General features: G+C 47.9%; 1 protein-coding gene across 1 annotated transcript in view; it reads right to left on the reverse strand.

Annotated features, from left to right (window-relative positions):
* The window catches only part of LOC147607390 (putative methyltransferase At2g41040, chloroplastic), a 111,275-nt gene that overhangs the window by 23,679 nt on the left and 69,471 nt on the right, over positions 1-18,125 (reverse strand). Inside the window, exon 4 of the mRNA XM_086790386.1 lies at positions 5,795-5,876. Coding sequence (XP_086646512.1) covers positions 5,795-5,876 — 82 coding nt within the window. The remainder of the gene's footprint in view (positions 1-5,794; positions 5,877-18,125) is intronic.

The following is an 18,125-nucleotide window of genomic DNA, read 5'->3' on the forward strand; positions in this document are numbered from 1 at the left end:
GCCTGAGGGCAATCCCAAAGGCAATGTCTCTGTGTCTCCATAGGGTGGCCGCATCGGACGCAGGCCGCCGGAAGACCGCTGTAAACAAGCCAGGTGCCAACTGCTGAGCCCCTGTGGGCGACCAGCCACTGGAAAGTCGAGATCCTACGGGCCTGTCGACTAGCCCAGAGCCGAGCCCAGAAATCCTCCAGGAACTCCTGTGAGAGTCCCTGTAGCCGCCAATGCCCTGCTGCAGCTGGAGAGACCATCCTCCTCGCCGTCAAAATATGCCTCCCCAGCCGAACAGTATACTGAAAAAAGGTGATCTCTGTGGCCTTAAGGGATGCATAAGGATCATGCCACTCGTACTCCCCAGGATCCCACTGTAACCGGGCCAAGGGGCGCGCTGCATATGCCCATATGCGCCAATCCGGGAGCACATCAGCAAGGTCGGGGTCAATATGCCACTTCCGAGAAGCGGCGGCCACTACCCGTATCCTCTGAAAGGTACACTCTGCAACCAAAGGCGACTCCACCTCCACTCTCTGAAGTCTGCCCTCATCCTGAATCTCATAGTAGAGGCATCTGCCATCCTCAGTGCAAGCTCTGACAGCAATCAGGATCTCCAACTGAGTAAAGGCTCCCATCCACCGTGGGGCCACTAGCTCGAAAGGCATGAACCACTCCTCTGTGAGTGCCTCCTGAATATCATCCCTCATAATCAACCCCCCTCTAAAGTGACTCAGCCTCTCCACCTGGATCTCCTCTGGGAGACTGCAGAAGGCCTGCCAGTCTCCAAAACTGCGTGCTGGGCCTGCCGCTAAAGGTCCCCAGGCTAGACGAGGCCAAGAACCTAGCATATGACCCTGCTCTGTGCGAACCGCTGGGCTCCAGATGAGCGGCTGTCTGGCCCGCTCCTCAACACAAGGAGGAGGTCGCTGAGAGAGCCCCGGTCTTAGCAGCTCGATTGGGACGCCTTTCTAAATCCGGGCAATAGTAGCTTACTTTATGCGTATACAGATCATTCCGTACATACATGAGAGTATGGATTGTATCGATTAATATGGTTAATATTGAGTTTAATATGGTTATTTGTATTTTTAATCAATTAATTTATTAATTGATTTATTGAGTTCAATATGGTTATTTGTATTTTTAATCAATTAATTTATTAATTGATTTGCATCCTTGGGTTAGATATTTATTGACAACGGATATAGTTTTTTAAGACATGTGAAAGCTCCCTTAGCATATTTCATTTTAGAAGGGATGTATACATTTATATGGTTTCAGGTTTATACCTATTTTGAGTAGTTTGGCTTGCATGTTCAATAAAGCACGGAATATGCTCATTGGACAACAAAATCCAATACTTCTTTTACCCACAAGGCAAAGACTCTCCAAAATCACCCAAACCCAAAAAAGTTTTCGCTATTTCTTTCCCTTTTTCAAATCAGACACCATGGATGTAAATCTCTTAGCCCATAAGCTCTTAAACCACACTTAGCATGTGAATCTTATAGAATTCAATGTGGCGCAAAACTTCTAATAACTTACTTTTTTATTTCCTTTTTACCCAAGCGATCGACAGCTCTTCTTTTTATTTATTAAGCTTTCAAAGCTCAAAGCTTATAAGATTTTAAAAGCTTAACTTAAAGCTTTATAAGCTTTATGAGCTTACCTTATAAGCTACCAAGTCTATTATTTTTTTAAACTCCTATCCACAATACACCTCAGCTAATTTTTCTCTGCCAATAAATTTCAAAAATTTTCAAAGCTCTTTTCAGTTTCCAAAATCCATTTTTATTAACCCAAGTTGTAATTTTTAAGCCCAAAAGCACTCTAAAAATTATCCCCAAAATCCAAAAAAAAATCTGAAAATTTATGAAAATTTTCTTGAGCTTTTGTGACCAATTTAATAAGTTTTCAGTCACTTAACCAAGCTAAATCAAACCTCTTCATTTCAAATCAATGAGGATTTAGATTAACCCAAACACACTAGGGAGTTTCCCTTGTCAGAATATCTTTCCATATCCGATTGACTCGGAGATCTCCTTATAATCCTCATCAACCGTTAGAACTTCTACTCCAGTGTCTTATTTTTGTCGACTCATGGAACAACACGAAATCATTCGAGGATACAACATTGAAGATACCGTTGTGAGGTGAAAAAAAGAAAAAAAAGACCACTGCCTCTATAGCCCTTCACCTCCCAAACTTTGATAAAACACCACGAACGGGGGCACCACCAGCCACCGGTTGGAACACTTTCTCACGGTTCACCACCCACCACACCAGAAAGATAGCTCAAAACCACGATAAACAGATGATCATTCAGCAAAAACATACACAGCACCAACCACACTGTACAAACTCAGCAATTACACCAAACCATGACTCTAGCCAGGATTTACTGCCAAGGGAATTCACCCTTGCGTCTGACAACCAAGCCTCTGTCTCCCGGTCTCTGCTTCTCTCCAGAGGGCGCCCCACCAGCAACCCTTCTTCACTTCCTCTGTAGCCCGGCTACTCTCTGTCCAGCTGCTACCTGTCAAGTGTCGTAGGCGAGCCCCACTGTCTCCAGCCCACACATCAGCACCTCTACTGCAGCCAACACACACAGAAAACCAAGGCTCTCTCGTGTCTTGCGCATCCGGCTGTGCTAACCACACCATAAAAAAACCCCGGCCTCTCTACTGATCGCTAACCACCGGCGACCCCAAAGGCGGCTTCCCAGTAGCTCTCTCCTTGCGCCTGCTTCACCTAGAAGGCGGCCAACCTCCACCTTTCCTCGCCTCTGTCTCCGCAGAATCACCAGCCCAGCTTTCTCTCCCCTGCAAGACAACAACTTTCCCCTAGCTGCAGCTCTTCGCCAGCCTTCACTCGTTGCCCGCAGCCGCCAGCCTCTGCAGTATCACCAGAGCGACCCCTTATACAAGGCGGCAACACCTTCTTCTCACCTCTCCTTCGCGCCTGTCAGCAGAACCACTAGAGAGCCCCCTTATACAAGGCGGCATCTTTTATCTCCAGGCCGACTCCAGCAAGGCGGCCACCTTTTCGCTTCTTCGCCAGCTTCTAGAGGTCACGCTGGCAGCGTGTTGGCGACAATACAAACTTCCACGTGGTCTTTCAAGCTAGCCACACTATATTATATATTTAATATTTTATTTCCCTTCAAAGCCTCAATGATGGCCACCACACTCTCTTCATTACCTTGCGCTTCAGGTGAACATGCCGCGCCATAACTTTCCAAAACTATGCAATATCTGCTCACACGTCTTCAGCTACATCATGACTTACCAAAATACGACCATTGCCCATGCTCCAAAGGCGGCCTCTCTTTCGAATCGGTCGGTGCCCTGCATTTGGCAACCACCCGCACACCATACTGTTGCAATAAAAAAACTTCCAATCTCCAGCATCTGCTCCAAAAAAAAAACGACACGCATACCAGCTCACTGCAAAACCACCCGCTCTATACATTTGCCAGGGCATTCAGGGCAAAGTTTATTCACACACCATGCATCCCATATGTACACAGACCCAAAACACCTTTCAGATTTTTGCCTGACATCGTGATCGATGAAGACTTTCTTACTCATTTAAATTATCTTAAATCTCACTTACCACATGAAAAATACTTGTCTCAGATTATCCACATGTTTGTTCTTAGAGGACTATAAAATATCTTACACTTCATATTATAACAATTTTCACATTTCATTTTGTAGTACATAAATTCTCCATTAAAGGTAATGTTCTCTTACTTCAATCTCAATAGTTACTTTTAACTCTACCTTCTGCTTCATAGGTTTATTTAAAAAATCACAATTCTTAAAATGATTTTCAATTATATGTTATTTTTCTTCTTCACAAACATTTCATTCAAACATAAACCTTCTCTACCATTTTTATGCATATTAAATAGCTTTTTGTTTATTAAATATACTCTTGTAGTATTAACCCTTTTTGTCAAGACTACAGGACTTCTATAACCAACCATGAGTATCACAAATATTTAGTGAAGTATAAAGACCACTGCATAGAAGTGGCTCGATGCCTCCCTGATCATGCCTTCACTCCCTATCCATCCTTGATTGCATCTTATCTTCATACTCGCCCATGATTATTTTGTGATTTTGTAACAACTGAGGACACTCGCTTCTTACCGCGGGGCATATTAAGAGGAGTAAATTCATGGAATTCAATATTCTCACGTTTCTCATTACTTATGAATTCTCCTAGACAAGTTTAGATTAAGACGCTTTCTAAATTTTGGCGATTTTAGTTTACTTTACGCGTACGTGGGTGATTCTATAGATGCGTGAAAGTATGGATTGCATCATCTTGATTTATTGGCTTTCGCATGGTTATTTGTATTTTTAATCAATTAATTTAATAAATAATTGACATAGCTGATCTAAGTGATGATCCTTGGGTTGGATAATAAAGGCAAGCTAATGGTGGTAAAGAAGAGTTTGAGATACTCGACTTTGGGGATCGGCGGAATATTATTTGATTTTGTGACAACGCGTACCATTTATTCCATTTTGGACCACATCTATTTATTAGCAACGGATATATTTATTGGGACATGTAAAAGCTCCCTTATCTATATTTAATTTTATAAAAGATATACACATTTATATGGTTTGAGATTTATACCTATTTTAAGTAGGTTCTCTTGTACGTTCGATAAAGCAAGCTATTTTTGTTGAAGTCGATATCTTTGTAAAAGTAAAACTATTTTGAGTCCCAAAAGTTATTTCAAGCAATATGATTAAAATACACCAAGAGGAAACATAGACTCACCCTTGTGTGAGAGCAAATTGGACCCAATCTTGTGTTACGTAAAAATTTTACTCTATGTCATATTAATTAGTATTTTGTGATTTATTTACCGGTCATTTTTCTCCAACATATTTTTTTAAAGCTAATATTTTGCGTTGAGACTTTTCCTAGTAGGAATTTCTATGCAATAATATACTCAAAGAAAAATGATTTGTTTTCTCTAAAATCCACAAGTGTGGCCTTTTCTTTACAAGACTAGTGTTAAGGTTTAGACAAGAGATTTTGGTTCACAAAATTTATTGAATACCATCTTTTCATTCTTTGAAATTAGATTAGTGTCAAAGCTATGGACAAAAAGATCAAAGATATGCCATTGTGGATATCTTCAAATTAAACCATAATGAAAAACAAAAGTGCTTTCATGCTAAGAGAGCCTTCCCCTTGTTCTTTTATTTCACATCTATTTGATCTGAACTACCAAAGCAGTCTACCATTTTGATTCTATTTTGCCTTGCCACAGCAGAAGGATATCAACACCATTTTACACAAATCAATGAATCATGATCCATTAGGATAGTATAAAGATTTTGAAACATGTGAACAATACCAATTGCAGGCAAGGAAAAGTCGTGAACATTTTCGTAACCCAAATGGAGGTACCATGTTCTTGTATAGGTGTGTTAGATATATTTAAGGGAGCTACAAATATAATACGGTGGTGGTTTCTTAAGAGCCTTGCTAATATGTAAGAAATAAGTTGTAAAACTTGGCATGATGCATCATTTTTGTTGTCTATTTTGTTAACTGAATGTATCATTTTAGAGCTTAAAAACTTCAAAGGGCAGCATATCACACATAAACCGGAACACATTCGAAACTCTGGTGTGCATAAAAAGAATCAAACAATTTAGACAATGCAAGGGTGAAAAATGCGCTCGAAAAGAACTATGTTTTGATTTCTTCTTTTTCTCGTTGATTTTACCATTGGATATAGATTCAACTTTTGATGAATACAATTGCTTACCTCTTCATCAGGCCCAGGATAGCCAAAAATTTGAAATGCTTGGCGATAACCTCTTTCATAGACAAATGATACCACAGGATTTCTGTGGAATTCAAGAAAAAAACCATTCTGAATGTAGAGCCCATGTTGTCCTTAAATGATCATAAAGAGCATTGTGCATGCTTTCCCATACTCGTGACTTCTAAGACACATTATAAACCTTCAGTTGAGTTACAGCCATTCCAAATATCGCAGAAAACAGAGACAAAATATCAAAGTTACTAAGGAAGGATACTACAGACATGCATTCAAATGCCTTGCATATTTTTGAGAAGACCATGCTGCTCCCAAAATCTCTGCCTACACAAGAGGCAATGATGAAGGGAGTACTGTCTCTAAGATGCTATTTATTGTGATAGGCAATAGTTCACCACCTCCTACGCTGGCATGCTTTGCAATCATCTCAAGTTTATCCTTTTTTTCTTTTTTCAGCAGTTTATTCTATTTCTCAGATCTGTGCTCTAACAGCTTGTTTAGCTTAGTTAACCTATCTACCTATTCATCCAGGTTGTCATTCACTGCATTGAGCTCTTCTAGCTGGGCTTGCATCTAGTCATATGTTGATTTTCTCTTGTTGATAGTCTGGATCTGCATATTATTACATGCTTAAACCAATTCAATCTCCTTATCTTTCTTGTGGAAGAGTGCATATATCTCATTACATAGCTCTTTGCTTGTCCTTGGAAGTTCCCTCCAATTAGAGTTCCTATGCGGTGCTTAAAGCTGAGAGAAGACTCCCACAGCTTCCGCATGTTACATGATATCATGTGCATGCACATGGACATGCTTAATCCCAAGCTAATTCCTGATTGGGCAGCAGATAAACACCAGGATTTGAATGTCACAGGCTTGAGGAGGGCTAAAGGTGGACTAGATGTCAGAATATGCAGCGGAGATGATGACAAAATCTGAAAACACAAGAGCAAGCACAGTGCAGAAAATAGACAGCACAAGAGAAGGAGAGAGAGAGGCGTGTAACTCTGCTCTATATACACAAGATCCCGGAAATACAAGACAAATGTGGCAAGGGGCTGTGGGGCCATTATATATGGCCCCAACACTGCAGTCGGCCTGCTCTAGGACAGCCGACAGGCACATGAACTCCACGACCAGCACCTACACCCAGTCGGCCAGATGTGAACCGTCGGCCAGCATGGAAACAAGTCCACAACCTGTGCAAGGTAGTCGGCTACCTCCAGTAGAAACACTGCTGCAGTTGGCCAACAACTAAGACCTCCTGCCACCATAGGACTGCCACATCCCAAGCCATAGAAAAATAGGAAAAATGGGGGGAAAATACGGGGAGTGAGGAAAAATGAGAAAACACCTAAAAGGGCGGGCACACCCACAACAGAGGCCCTGGTAAATAGGTATAGACAGGAGATGACTTCTAACACCCCCTCTCAGCTCCTGGCTGTGAAACCATCCCCACGGAGCTTGAGTGCTGCCGGAGCAACGCCTGAGATAGCGACTTCGTGAAGAGGTCCACCGCACTATCCTCCGTCGAACAGAACTCTAGCAAGATGTCATCAGCAACGATCTTTGCACGAACACAGTGCCTCTGGATGACCGTGGATTCCTCCAATGGAAACCCAATCCTGCCATGCAACCTCTGCAACCTCACCACCTCACAAGCAGCACCACAAGCAGCCCGGTACTCTTCCTCTGCCGACGACAAGGCAAAAGATAGCTGCCTCTTACTGCTCCATAAAACTGCTCTTGAGCCGAGGGAAAAACTGTCACCTGAAGTAGATCTCCTCGTGTCTGGATCTCCTCCCCAATCTGAGCCACTCCAACCTTGGAGTCAGACTCCATCCATCAATCCCCCTCCTCTGTAAAAGAATCCAAGATCCTTCGCATGCTGCAGATACCACAAGATACGCAATCCTGCCTCCCAAAGAGTCATCTGCAAACATGAGCTCAACAGCCTCATCAGGAAGCTCCCGTCCAATCTAGTATCCATCAACCAAATCAATGAACCATTCTGCTTCCGAGTCAAAGAGGCACCATACTGCTCACAAGGATCAACAACTGTTACGGTGGGATGTCAAGTCCTGGAACCTGTTGAAGACCACTCAAGGCCTTCGAAAACCTGTAACCAACCCCCTCTGAATCCGGAACCACAAAGCCTGGAGAATGTGCAACACCCACCTCCTTTTGCAAGTAATCAATTGTCACCTGCCTGGCTTTCCAAAGAGGTCCCCGTGGAAAGAACTTCCTCATCTACAGGAGTTTCTTTGTCCCAAATACTACGAGACATCAGAGCATAAGTTACCTGTAAAGTTTCCTCTGACTGACGAACACAAGAACTACCAACATCTGTACTGGAAAGTTCCTACCAACTGCTGCCATCAACTAGCAAGCTATCCTCCATCTGGTCCCAGAAAGCCTGCACACCTGCAGCGTATCCACACTTAAGGGCCATTACTAGACTACCACTCATCACAAAACTGAGGACCTGGGAGAGAGTGCTGAAAGTTTGTAAACTCCATTCTCCACTCCGCCTTCCCAAACTACCTGGCCTGTTGCCTTGTCTCGGAGAGCAACAAAATGCTCATCAAACTCCACCCGTACGCCAGTCTTGCAAACCTGATGCACTGACAATAGATGAAAACCAAGTTCCCACATACAACACCTGGGAGGAATGCTTCCCCCCTCTGCCATCGGAAACTATCTCCAACCTGCCCTCACTGTGAACTGGGATAGTGGATGTATCCCCAGTCAGAATGTGACCAGAATACCTGCAGAGATCCGATAAATCTGAACGGGAAGGAGTCATGTGCCTGGAAGCACCACTGTCTAGAATCCACTCCCGAGTATCCGTAGTGGCGAGTCCTCCAACCTCCTCCTTGCCTGAAGAAAATGAAACATCGGTGTCCATCACCTCCAGGTGCACAAAAGCTGGAGTCTTCATAATTGCTGCTAAGGAGTCTTCATCCTTCTCGGTGTTCCACTTGGGACACTGCCTCCAATAGTGGCCTTTCTCGTCACAATCATTACAGGTCCTCTCTGCCTTTAGTTTCTCACGGTCAGCGTCGGACTTCTTCTCATAAGACTTCTCCGGTGAAGCCTTCCCTTTGCCCTTGTTATGGCCATTTGACCATTGCCCAGTTAAGGCCTCCGAACCTCAGCCTTGTGGAGGGTTCGAGAATCTTTCCTCCTGGTCCAAGACCATGGGCACAAGCTCCTCCCACGTGATGGTGTTGAGCCTGCCACTGGTAATCAAAGACAAGTAGAATGCTGAGTACTGAGAGGGCAAATGCAACAGCAGCGTTATGGCCATGTCCTCCGATCATATCTCCTTCCCAGCCTGAAGGACTTCCTGCTGAAGAGCCTGCAGCTTGTTAATGTGCTCCCGCATCGTCGATGACTTTGCAGGGTTCATAACCCGCATCTATACTTCCAAGGAAATCCTCTTCATGGGCGATACCCTGTTATAAAAAGAAGCCAAATGCTACCATATACCTCTGATCAGCGTCATATGCTTTATATGATTGATTACCTGCAGTGTGCAGTTGAGGAAGATGAATGAACGGACCCTGGCATTGTCATGATCCCACAACTGTGCCTGTGCCTCCTAGTCCTTACGAATCGACGATAACTCCCCTTCCTCTACCTCCGGCCGTGGAACCCCAACAACAGTGAAATCAGCAAGGTCGTATGACTCCAAAAACAGATTCCATCATAACCTTCCATATGCTGTAGTTGTTCCCGTCCAACTAACGGTCCATAGGGAACGTGGGGAGTGTTGGGATCTTCACATGCTTCTCAGCCATCTCTAATAAACCTGCCATTGCGGGGATGTAACTGAAAAAGGGTGGGTGGGTGGGAACAAAGAAGAACTTACCCCTGCAAGTGGCTGTCCAGCAAATCAGCCCGCCGTCCTCTTCCTTCTCTTCCCGAACAGTCCACCAATTAGCAACACAACAGTCCCCCTCTTGCTCACACAACTCCCAAGATCTATCAAGAGCCTAGGGCTCTGATACCATGTCAGAATATGCAACGGAGATGATGACAAAATCTGGAAACACACGAGCAAGCACAATGCAGAAAATAGGCATGTAACTCTGCTCTATATACACAAGATCCCGGAAATACAAGACAAATGTGGCAAGGGACTGTGGGGCCATTATATATGGCCCCAACACTGCAGTCGACCTGCTCTAGGACAGCCGACAGGCGCATGAACTTCACAACCAGCACCTACACCCAGTCGGCTAGGTGTGAACTGTCGGCCAGCATGGAAACAAGTCCACGACCTATGCAAGGCAATCGGCTACCTCCAGTAGGAACACTACTGCAGTCGACCAACAACTAAGACCTCCTGCCACCACAGGACTACCACCCAAGCCACAGAAAAATAAGAAAAATGGGGGAAAAATACGAGTGAGGAAAAATGAGAAAACACCTGAAAGGGCGGACACACCCACAACAAAGGCCCTAGTAAATAGGTATAGACAAGAGATGACTTCTAACACTAGAACCCTGTCGGCCAGGCTTAGGAGGGCATGTCTACTTCCAGTCGGCAGCATGAAGATTTATTAGGGTCCATGGAACTGGCGACAGTAGGTCGGCTAGTTGATTATTCTTCCAAGGGCGTATAAAAGGCAACTTGTTGCTCACTGTTAGGCATCTCACTTCCTTATGGAGTAGGGTCATAGCTAGGCTATTGTTATCCTTTTTGGGAAGGCCAAAGGCCACAGAAAATGTACCATTTTTGTACTATATGAATATATTAAATACACAGCCATCTCTCTGTCCAATATATTATGAGATATGAGGCCGTTTTCACTGCCTGTTTAGAGAGGGTTTCGGACCACTTTCTAGAGTCATGAGATACCAGGATCAGAGATGCCTCCGATTATACTTGCTGGAGCTTCGTAGACATAGAGAGGGTCTCTTGAGAGGGACGGGATCAGAGAGGGAGAGACACCTACAGAGGCAGATTACAGACTTCTTTCGACCAGAGATTGAGCAGTCAGGCCAGCAGGCATTGCAGCTAGCCCCAGAGTATAGCCGCACTAGAGGTACACTGATTGATCGGGCTTTAGAGCTGGGGCGGTCCAGGCGCCCCAAGATGAGAGGCCCATCTCGACACCGGCGGAGACTACATCAGAGGATCAGGACCATACTAGCACGGCATGGGAGACGTCCAGTTAGAGTACTCACCATGGAGGACATTGAGGATATCTGCCATCGACCGATGAGAAACATCTTTGGACAGTGATGTGTATGATGCTTACCTTTGTTGCTGGAGTTTTCCTCCCAGATGTTATCCATTAGGAGCTCCTAGTACCGTACTTTTCCTCACAGTTATTTCAGTTTCAGTTAGTTGTTTTTAGCTTTTCTTACACAGACATTGTATCAGATCCACCAATTGTTGTAACCTTTTTGGTCTCATAGGTCATTTTGGCCTTTTGAAGACGTTAATATATCATTTCATTTCATTTCATTTCTCTCTCTCTCTCTCTCTCTCTCCGACACTCTTTTCCCACCCAAGGCAGCAACTAGGGGAAAATGAGCGAGATTCTCACAAGCAAGGATGTCATTTTTAATAAAGAGACTCATCAGAGCCTTGAGAGGGGCTTGCCATACATAGTCGGGTGTGAGTGGGAGTCAGCTTTCTGAGGCGAGACCCGCAAATCAAGAGGAGTACGTGGCTCTCGAGGGGTAGCTGTCCTTTTTAGATCCCATCTTCGACAGATTCTCAGCATTGTCCGGAAGGAGAAGGATGAATGGTATCTTTGGGTGCGGCTACAACTTAGCAGTGATATAGTCATCCACATTGCTGTGTTATTTTGCACCACGCCACTGTCAGAATATGCAGCGGAAATGGTATCCAAACTTGGGTAGACGAGCAAGTAGACTGCAGAAAATAAACAGCACAAGAAACACAGAGAGATAGGTGTGTAAACTCTTCTCTATACACAAGATCCCGGAAAAACTGAATGAGAAAGTGGTGGGGGCAAGGGGCCTTTATATACATCCCTAGGAGGGCAGTCGGCCAGCAGATGAAGTGCCCACGACTGATGAAAAAGGTCCCACGATTGCATAAATGCAGTCGGCCAGCAGATGAATGCCCACGACTGAAGAAGTACAGTCGGCCAGCTGTCCAGTAGCCCACGACTGACCTGTGTGCAGTCGGCCAGCACTGGAGTGCTCCTGGCACCCTCTGGCAACCCTCCCACCACTAGGAAAAATGGGAAAAAATAGGGAAAAATACGGGGAGTGTGGAAAAATGATAAAACACCTTATACAGGGCACAACAGAGGCCCAGGTGTATGAATATAGACAGGAGATGACTTCTAACACCCCCTCTCAGCTCCTGGCTGTGAAACCAACCCAAGGGAGCTGGAGTGCCGCCTGAGCGTAGCCTGAGGTAGAGACTTCGTGAAGAGGTCCGCCGCATTGTCCTTCGTCAACCAATAAAGTAGCAAGATGTCACCAGCCAAGATCTTCTCACGTACAAAGTGATACTGTATCTCTATATGCTTGGTCCGGGCATGGAAAACCGGGTTCCGAGCAATAGCTATACAACTCTGGTTATCGCACTGGATGACTGTGGGCTCCCTCTGTGGAAACCCAATCTCGCCTAGCAGCTTCCGCAGCCATACAACCTCACAAGCAGCACCACAAGCAGCCCGATACTCTGCCTCTGTCGAAGAAAGGGCAATAGTTGGCTGCCTCTTGCTGCTCCAAGAAACTGCTCCTGAGCCGAGGGTAAAACTGTATCCTGAAGTAGATCTCCTCGTGTCTGGATCTCCTCCCCAATCTGAGTCACTCCAACCTTGGGGCTTGACTCCATTCCCTCCTGTGTAAAAGAGTTCACCTGAAGAAGCTCCGCCGCGTTGCTTTTATCTCGGACTCGATGTGATCTTCGAGGGCCGTCCTCTGTGGTCCACTCGGAGGGTAGCTCCGTGACACCTGACTCCCGAAGGGTGTCTAACAACCACCTAGGTACTCGAACAGATCGTGGAGCCTCCTGTGGTCGCGGGGGCTCAACTCCAGCTGCGGGCTCAACCTCTTGTGATGACTGAGGTGGATCAATTGGAATGAAAGAATGGGAATCATCATCAGACTCCTCTGGATCTCCAAGAAGTGGCGGCTCCTCGACAGTGGATGCTGGAACATGCTCGTCAAAGACCACATCCCGGCTGACAACAATCTCGTTCCTCTCTGGATCATACAACCTGTATCCCTTGGAAAGAGAGTTATACCCCACAAATACCAACTTGCGGGACTTGGAGTCAAGCTTCCCCCTCTGCTTCTTCGGAATCTGTACATACGCGTCACTCCCAAAGACACGAAAGTGCGAGACATCGGGTTTCCTGCCAAAATATGCCTCAAATGGAGTCATATGGGGTACAGAAGTCGTCGGAGAGCGGTTAATGGTATGGACAGCTGTTGCCACAGCCTCACCCCAAAGTGGACGAGGAAGATCACGATGCTCCAGCATGGTCCTCGCCATCTCCACCACAGTCCTGTTCTTACGTTCAACAACTCCATTCTCCGAAGGCGATCCGGTATTGGCCAATTCCCTTTTGATGCCATGATCTGCACAAAACCTGAAAAATACAATCGAGGAGAATTCACCTCCTTTATCAGCCCTGAGAGTCTTAACCTGATATCCAGACTCTTTCTCCACCATCACGTGCCAATCCTTGAACCGAGCAAAAGCCTGGTCCTTCTGGGAAAGAAAGTAGACCCACGTGAATCTGGTACAATCATCAACAAGCAGCATGAAGTAGAGAGATCCTCCCAAGGATGGTATCTGCTGTGGTCCACACAAGTCAGTGTGAATCAACTCCAATGGTTTCGAAGCCCGCCTGGAAGCCTGCTTCGGAAAGGATTCCCTGTGCTGCTTACCACGTATGCAAGAACTGCAGCGTCCTTGCCTACTACCAACATCTGGCAAGCCAACCACCATCTGGTCCCGGAAGGCGCGCCGCAAAGCATCCACATTTAAGTGGCCAAAACGAAAGTGCCACAAATCTCCGACCTGAGAGCCTGTCAATGAGGAGAGTGCAGAGAGCTTGTAGATGCCATTCTCCACACCGCCTTCCCAAACAACTTTGCCTGTCTCACGGTCCCTTAGAGCAACTGAATGCTCCTCAAATTCCACCCGAAAGCCAGTCTTGCATACCTCATGCACTGACAGAAGATGAAAACCCAGAGCAGGGACATAAAGAACACGGGAAGCATGCTTGCCCCCCTTTCCGTCGGGAATAATCTCCATCCGGCCCTCACTATGTATCGGAATAGTGGAGTTATCGCCAATAAAGATACGACCTGACTGCCGTTTCAGATCCAGAAAGAAGTCACGGGATGGAGTCATGTGCCTGGAAGCACCACTGTCGAGAATCCATTCCCGGGTATCCTTCGCGGTGAAGCCAACTGCCTCCTCGTTCGAAGATGATGAAGCATCGGAGTCCACCATCTCTAAGTGCACAAATGCCGGAGTCCTTTTTTTTTTTTTGGAAAAGCGATCCTTCTATTAGTTAATGAGAAAACGCCATAAGGCTACAAAGCTCACCTCACAAGAAGGGATAATAAACACAGTGAACACCTGAGCTCCACCCCCATGGCTGGCCGCTCTCTGGGGGGGGCTACCTAGTAGTACATGCGGGAGGTGAGAAGAGCCAAACTGGAGGCCTGTAGTGCCAAGTGACATCCTCGCCCCTCGCGATGAGGAAAGGGCCAGGCTGCCAAGTGCGGAGGAACGCCTTGCGGCGACCTCTCATGCGATCCGAGTCGCCCTGAAGTTTCCCCCAGTGTCCTCTCAAGGTGTGAATGATGTCCACCCAGAGGGCCTGTATGACCTCCGCCGGTGGAGTCACCTGGCGGTCTATGGCCTCCCTGCATCGGGCTCTCCATATTTGCCAAGCCGTCACGCTGCTGATCATCTCCCATCTGTGCCCGTCCCCCTCCTGGGAGACTGCCGAAGAGAAGTCTGGCGTCGGAACCACCGCCATCGCCCTGTCAGAGACCTGGATGGTCACACTGCCAGGGACGTCCTCGTATCCAAGGGCCGGGCCGCTGTCCATGGCCCAAGCCACTGCACCCCACGTCACCATCATCTCACCTGGCGAGCCTGCAAAAACCATCCTGAGAGCGCGCTGCCAGACCTGCTGTGCCTGTGGGCAATCCCATAAGCAGTGCCGCTGCGACTCCTGTGCATGGCCGCACCGAGGGCAGGATGCTGGGTGTCTGCCAAAAGCTAGCCGAGCCCCCACAGCCAGTCCTCTATGCGCTGTAAGCCAGAGAAAAAGCGTCACCTTCCGGGGCCGGAAGCTGGCCCAAAGGCGCTGCCAGAAGTCCCTAAGGAAGGCAGGGGAGAGCCCCTGTCGCCGCCAATGCTCGGCCGCCGCCGGGGTGCCCGCTATCCTGTGCCTCTGGATCCGCCGCCCCAGCCTTGCTGTGTACTGAAAAAAGGGGGTCCCTGGGCTGGTAGAGGCCGAGTAGGGATCTCGCCAAAGCCACTCACCCGGATCCCACTGAAGGCGAATAAGAGGCCTGCTGTCCCAAGCCCATAATCTCCAAGAAAAGTCCTCCCCTATCGAGGCCGGTGAGGGGTCTACATGCCACTGTCTCTAATGAAAGCCGACCACCCGCACCCTCTGAAAAATACAACCCTGGAGCTCATCCAAATCTAGTCGGGTCCTCTGAAGCTGGCCTCCCTCTCCCACCTTGAAAGTGAGTGGGGCGACTCTCTCTGCTGAGCCGCAGACCGCTAGAAGGATCTCATGCCGAGTAAAGACGCCCATCCACTGTGGAGGTGGAGGGTCCTGTACTGGAGTCCGCCACTCCCAGGGGATGGCCGCCTCAATGTCGTGCCTCATCAACTCTCTGCCCCTCATCCCGCTGAGTCTCCTCTCCTGAGCCTCTAGAGGCAGCTGCTGAAAACATATCCAGTCGTCTAGGGACTGGGCTGGGCCGGAGCTCAACGGGCCCCACGACACGTGAGATCGCGATCCAACCATATGACCACTGGGAAGTCGGATCAAGGGGTTCCAGATCAATGGCTGCCTCATTGGTGCCCGGGGGAGTCTGGAAGAGTGACGGCCTCAGATGCTCCCAGGCCCTCAGAAGGCTAGCTGCAAAACGCTCCTCGAAGCCAAGGCCCACTCCTCTGGATCGCTGCTCTGTAAAGATCCACCTGATGCTGGGGGTCCAGGGGCCGCTAAGAGAAGGAGTGCGGCTGAGAATCCTGGAAACAAGAAACTCCTTCCACGGCTCAGCGCCTGGTAGGAGGCCACGAACCACCAACTTGCCAAGCAAAGCTCGGCTTTGGCAAATAGGATCAACTATGCCCAGGCCGCCTCTCTCCCTCGGCTGAGTGATCACAGCCCATGCCACCTTGGCCCTGGCGGGCCGCCCGTCGCCACCGGACCAAAGAAAGTTCCTGATGAGCCTCTGCACCTGGCATATGCACGCCCGAGAGAAGGCCCAGCAAGAAGTGATGTACCACATGGTAGCAAGCAGAACCTGGTTGGCCACAACCACTCGGCCAGCCAGAGATAAACGAGCGGTACTCCAATACAGAAGCTTCTTCCGAATGCTCAGAAGAAGGAGGGCTATCTGCTGCTCCGGAGATATGTCAATGCCCACATAGCATCCCAAATAGCGCACTGTAGTGCCGGGGGGTAGCCACTGAAACCCATCAACTGGCCTCCAAGTCGGGGGGGCACAAAACTGACCCACAACCCACACGACTTGTGCCAGTTGATCAAAGCGCCCGAAGCTCTGCAAAACCTGTCCATGGCTGAGGCGAAGCGGCGGAGGTTCTCCTCCCCTCCCTGAAGATAGACAGCAATGTCATCCGCAAACTCCGAGTCTAGGAGCTCCTCCGAGGTGCGGATGGGGAGCTGGAGGCCCCGCAAACCTGTATCCTGTGCCGTCAAGAAAGTGCTCATGGCCTCCGCCACAAAAAGAAAAAGAAAGGGCGCCAAGGGGCACCCCTGCCGCACCGAGCGCGAGAGCTGGAACCTCTCTCCGCGCACGCCCTGTATCAGCACCTGGCTATGAGCCGATGTGTAGACTGCAGAGACCCCAGGGATCCACTGAGGGGGGAAGCCCATTGAAACCGATCCCGTCAAGTGGGAAAGACTCCGTTGGACATCCACACGCTTAATAGCACAACTTTAAAACCACAAATTTGAAATGGACAACTTAAAACAACTTGAAATTTAAATGAAATGAAATGGAAAGATGGACACCAGCACTGGGGCCGGAACGGGCCGACCCCCCCCTCAATATATATGATATATTTATTGGGAGTATTTAATAAATACAATGCTCCATGGGTTCCAAGAACCAGATAATGTCCATGTACATATGAAAACAGTACCAAACGAGTAGGCTCGAGGTCGAAACTTGATGTAGAAGCTCGAAGCAGTACGACCACTAGTGTGGTCCAATCTCTGCGGTCCTGTGCTTTCACTGGACTCCGCGGAGAGCGCCTCACTGGTGTTCCGAGACCACGCACAGACAGGCGCTCTTGTACTAACGCCTGGCTCTCCCGATCTCAGCACCTTTGGACCGAGGTTCGCCAATATAGCTTGGACAACCCGGCACCGAGCGGGTGTTGGCCGAGCGGGATGAATCCCTTACCAGATTTAAACATAAAATATTTTACTTAAATATGAAATTCACTTACTTGTGGATGGTTGATAGAAAACCAATACCCGTGGTTTGATGAAGCCACCCAGGAGATGCAAAGTCCCCTTGTAGATTGCCAGTGGAGAAGATGTGCCACCACCGCAAGAGTCCACAGCCGCCTGCTGTGAAAGGAGGAGTACCCACTTGCAAGGGAAGAGAGGGACCTGGCTGCTGTGTGGAGGAGCAGCCTGTTATGAAGAGAGTGTACTCCCACAGTTGCCTGCAAGAGTAAAAGGGAAACCTGCTGAAAAGCAAGTGCAACCACCTTGTATGAGAAGAGGGATACTTGCTGCAGCCGCCTGTGGGGAGTAGAAGTTGCAGTCGAATAGAAGCAGTCGGCTGTGTATGAGGTGAAGCAGCCGCCTGCAGGAAAGCTCACGCAGCCTGTATAGATAGGAGGATACTGTAGAAGGTGGGCAGCCTGCAGGTAAAGCTGGCGCAGAGGTTAGGGCAGCGCAGCCTGCTGGAATTCAGCCGCCTGTGGGTGCAGCAGTAAATCAGTCGCCTGGTAGAGGAGGGAGAAGCAGCCGTTCAGCAGCATGCACAGCTTGCATGGAGGAGGCAGCAGCGAAGAGGTGGTCGCCGGTTCCTTCACGTAAGATGAAGCGATGATGTTTTACGCTTGAAGGAAGCG

The sequence above is a fragment of the Cibotium barometz genome, chromosome 55 (genome assembly GCF_041138505.1).
Source record: "Cibotium barometz isolate CiBa-2024 chromosome 55, ASM4113850v1, whole genome shotgun sequence".
In the NCBI taxonomy this organism is placed as follows: domain Eukaryota; kingdom Viridiplantae; phylum Streptophyta; class Polypodiopsida; order Cyatheales; family Cibotiaceae; genus Cibotium; species Cibotium barometz.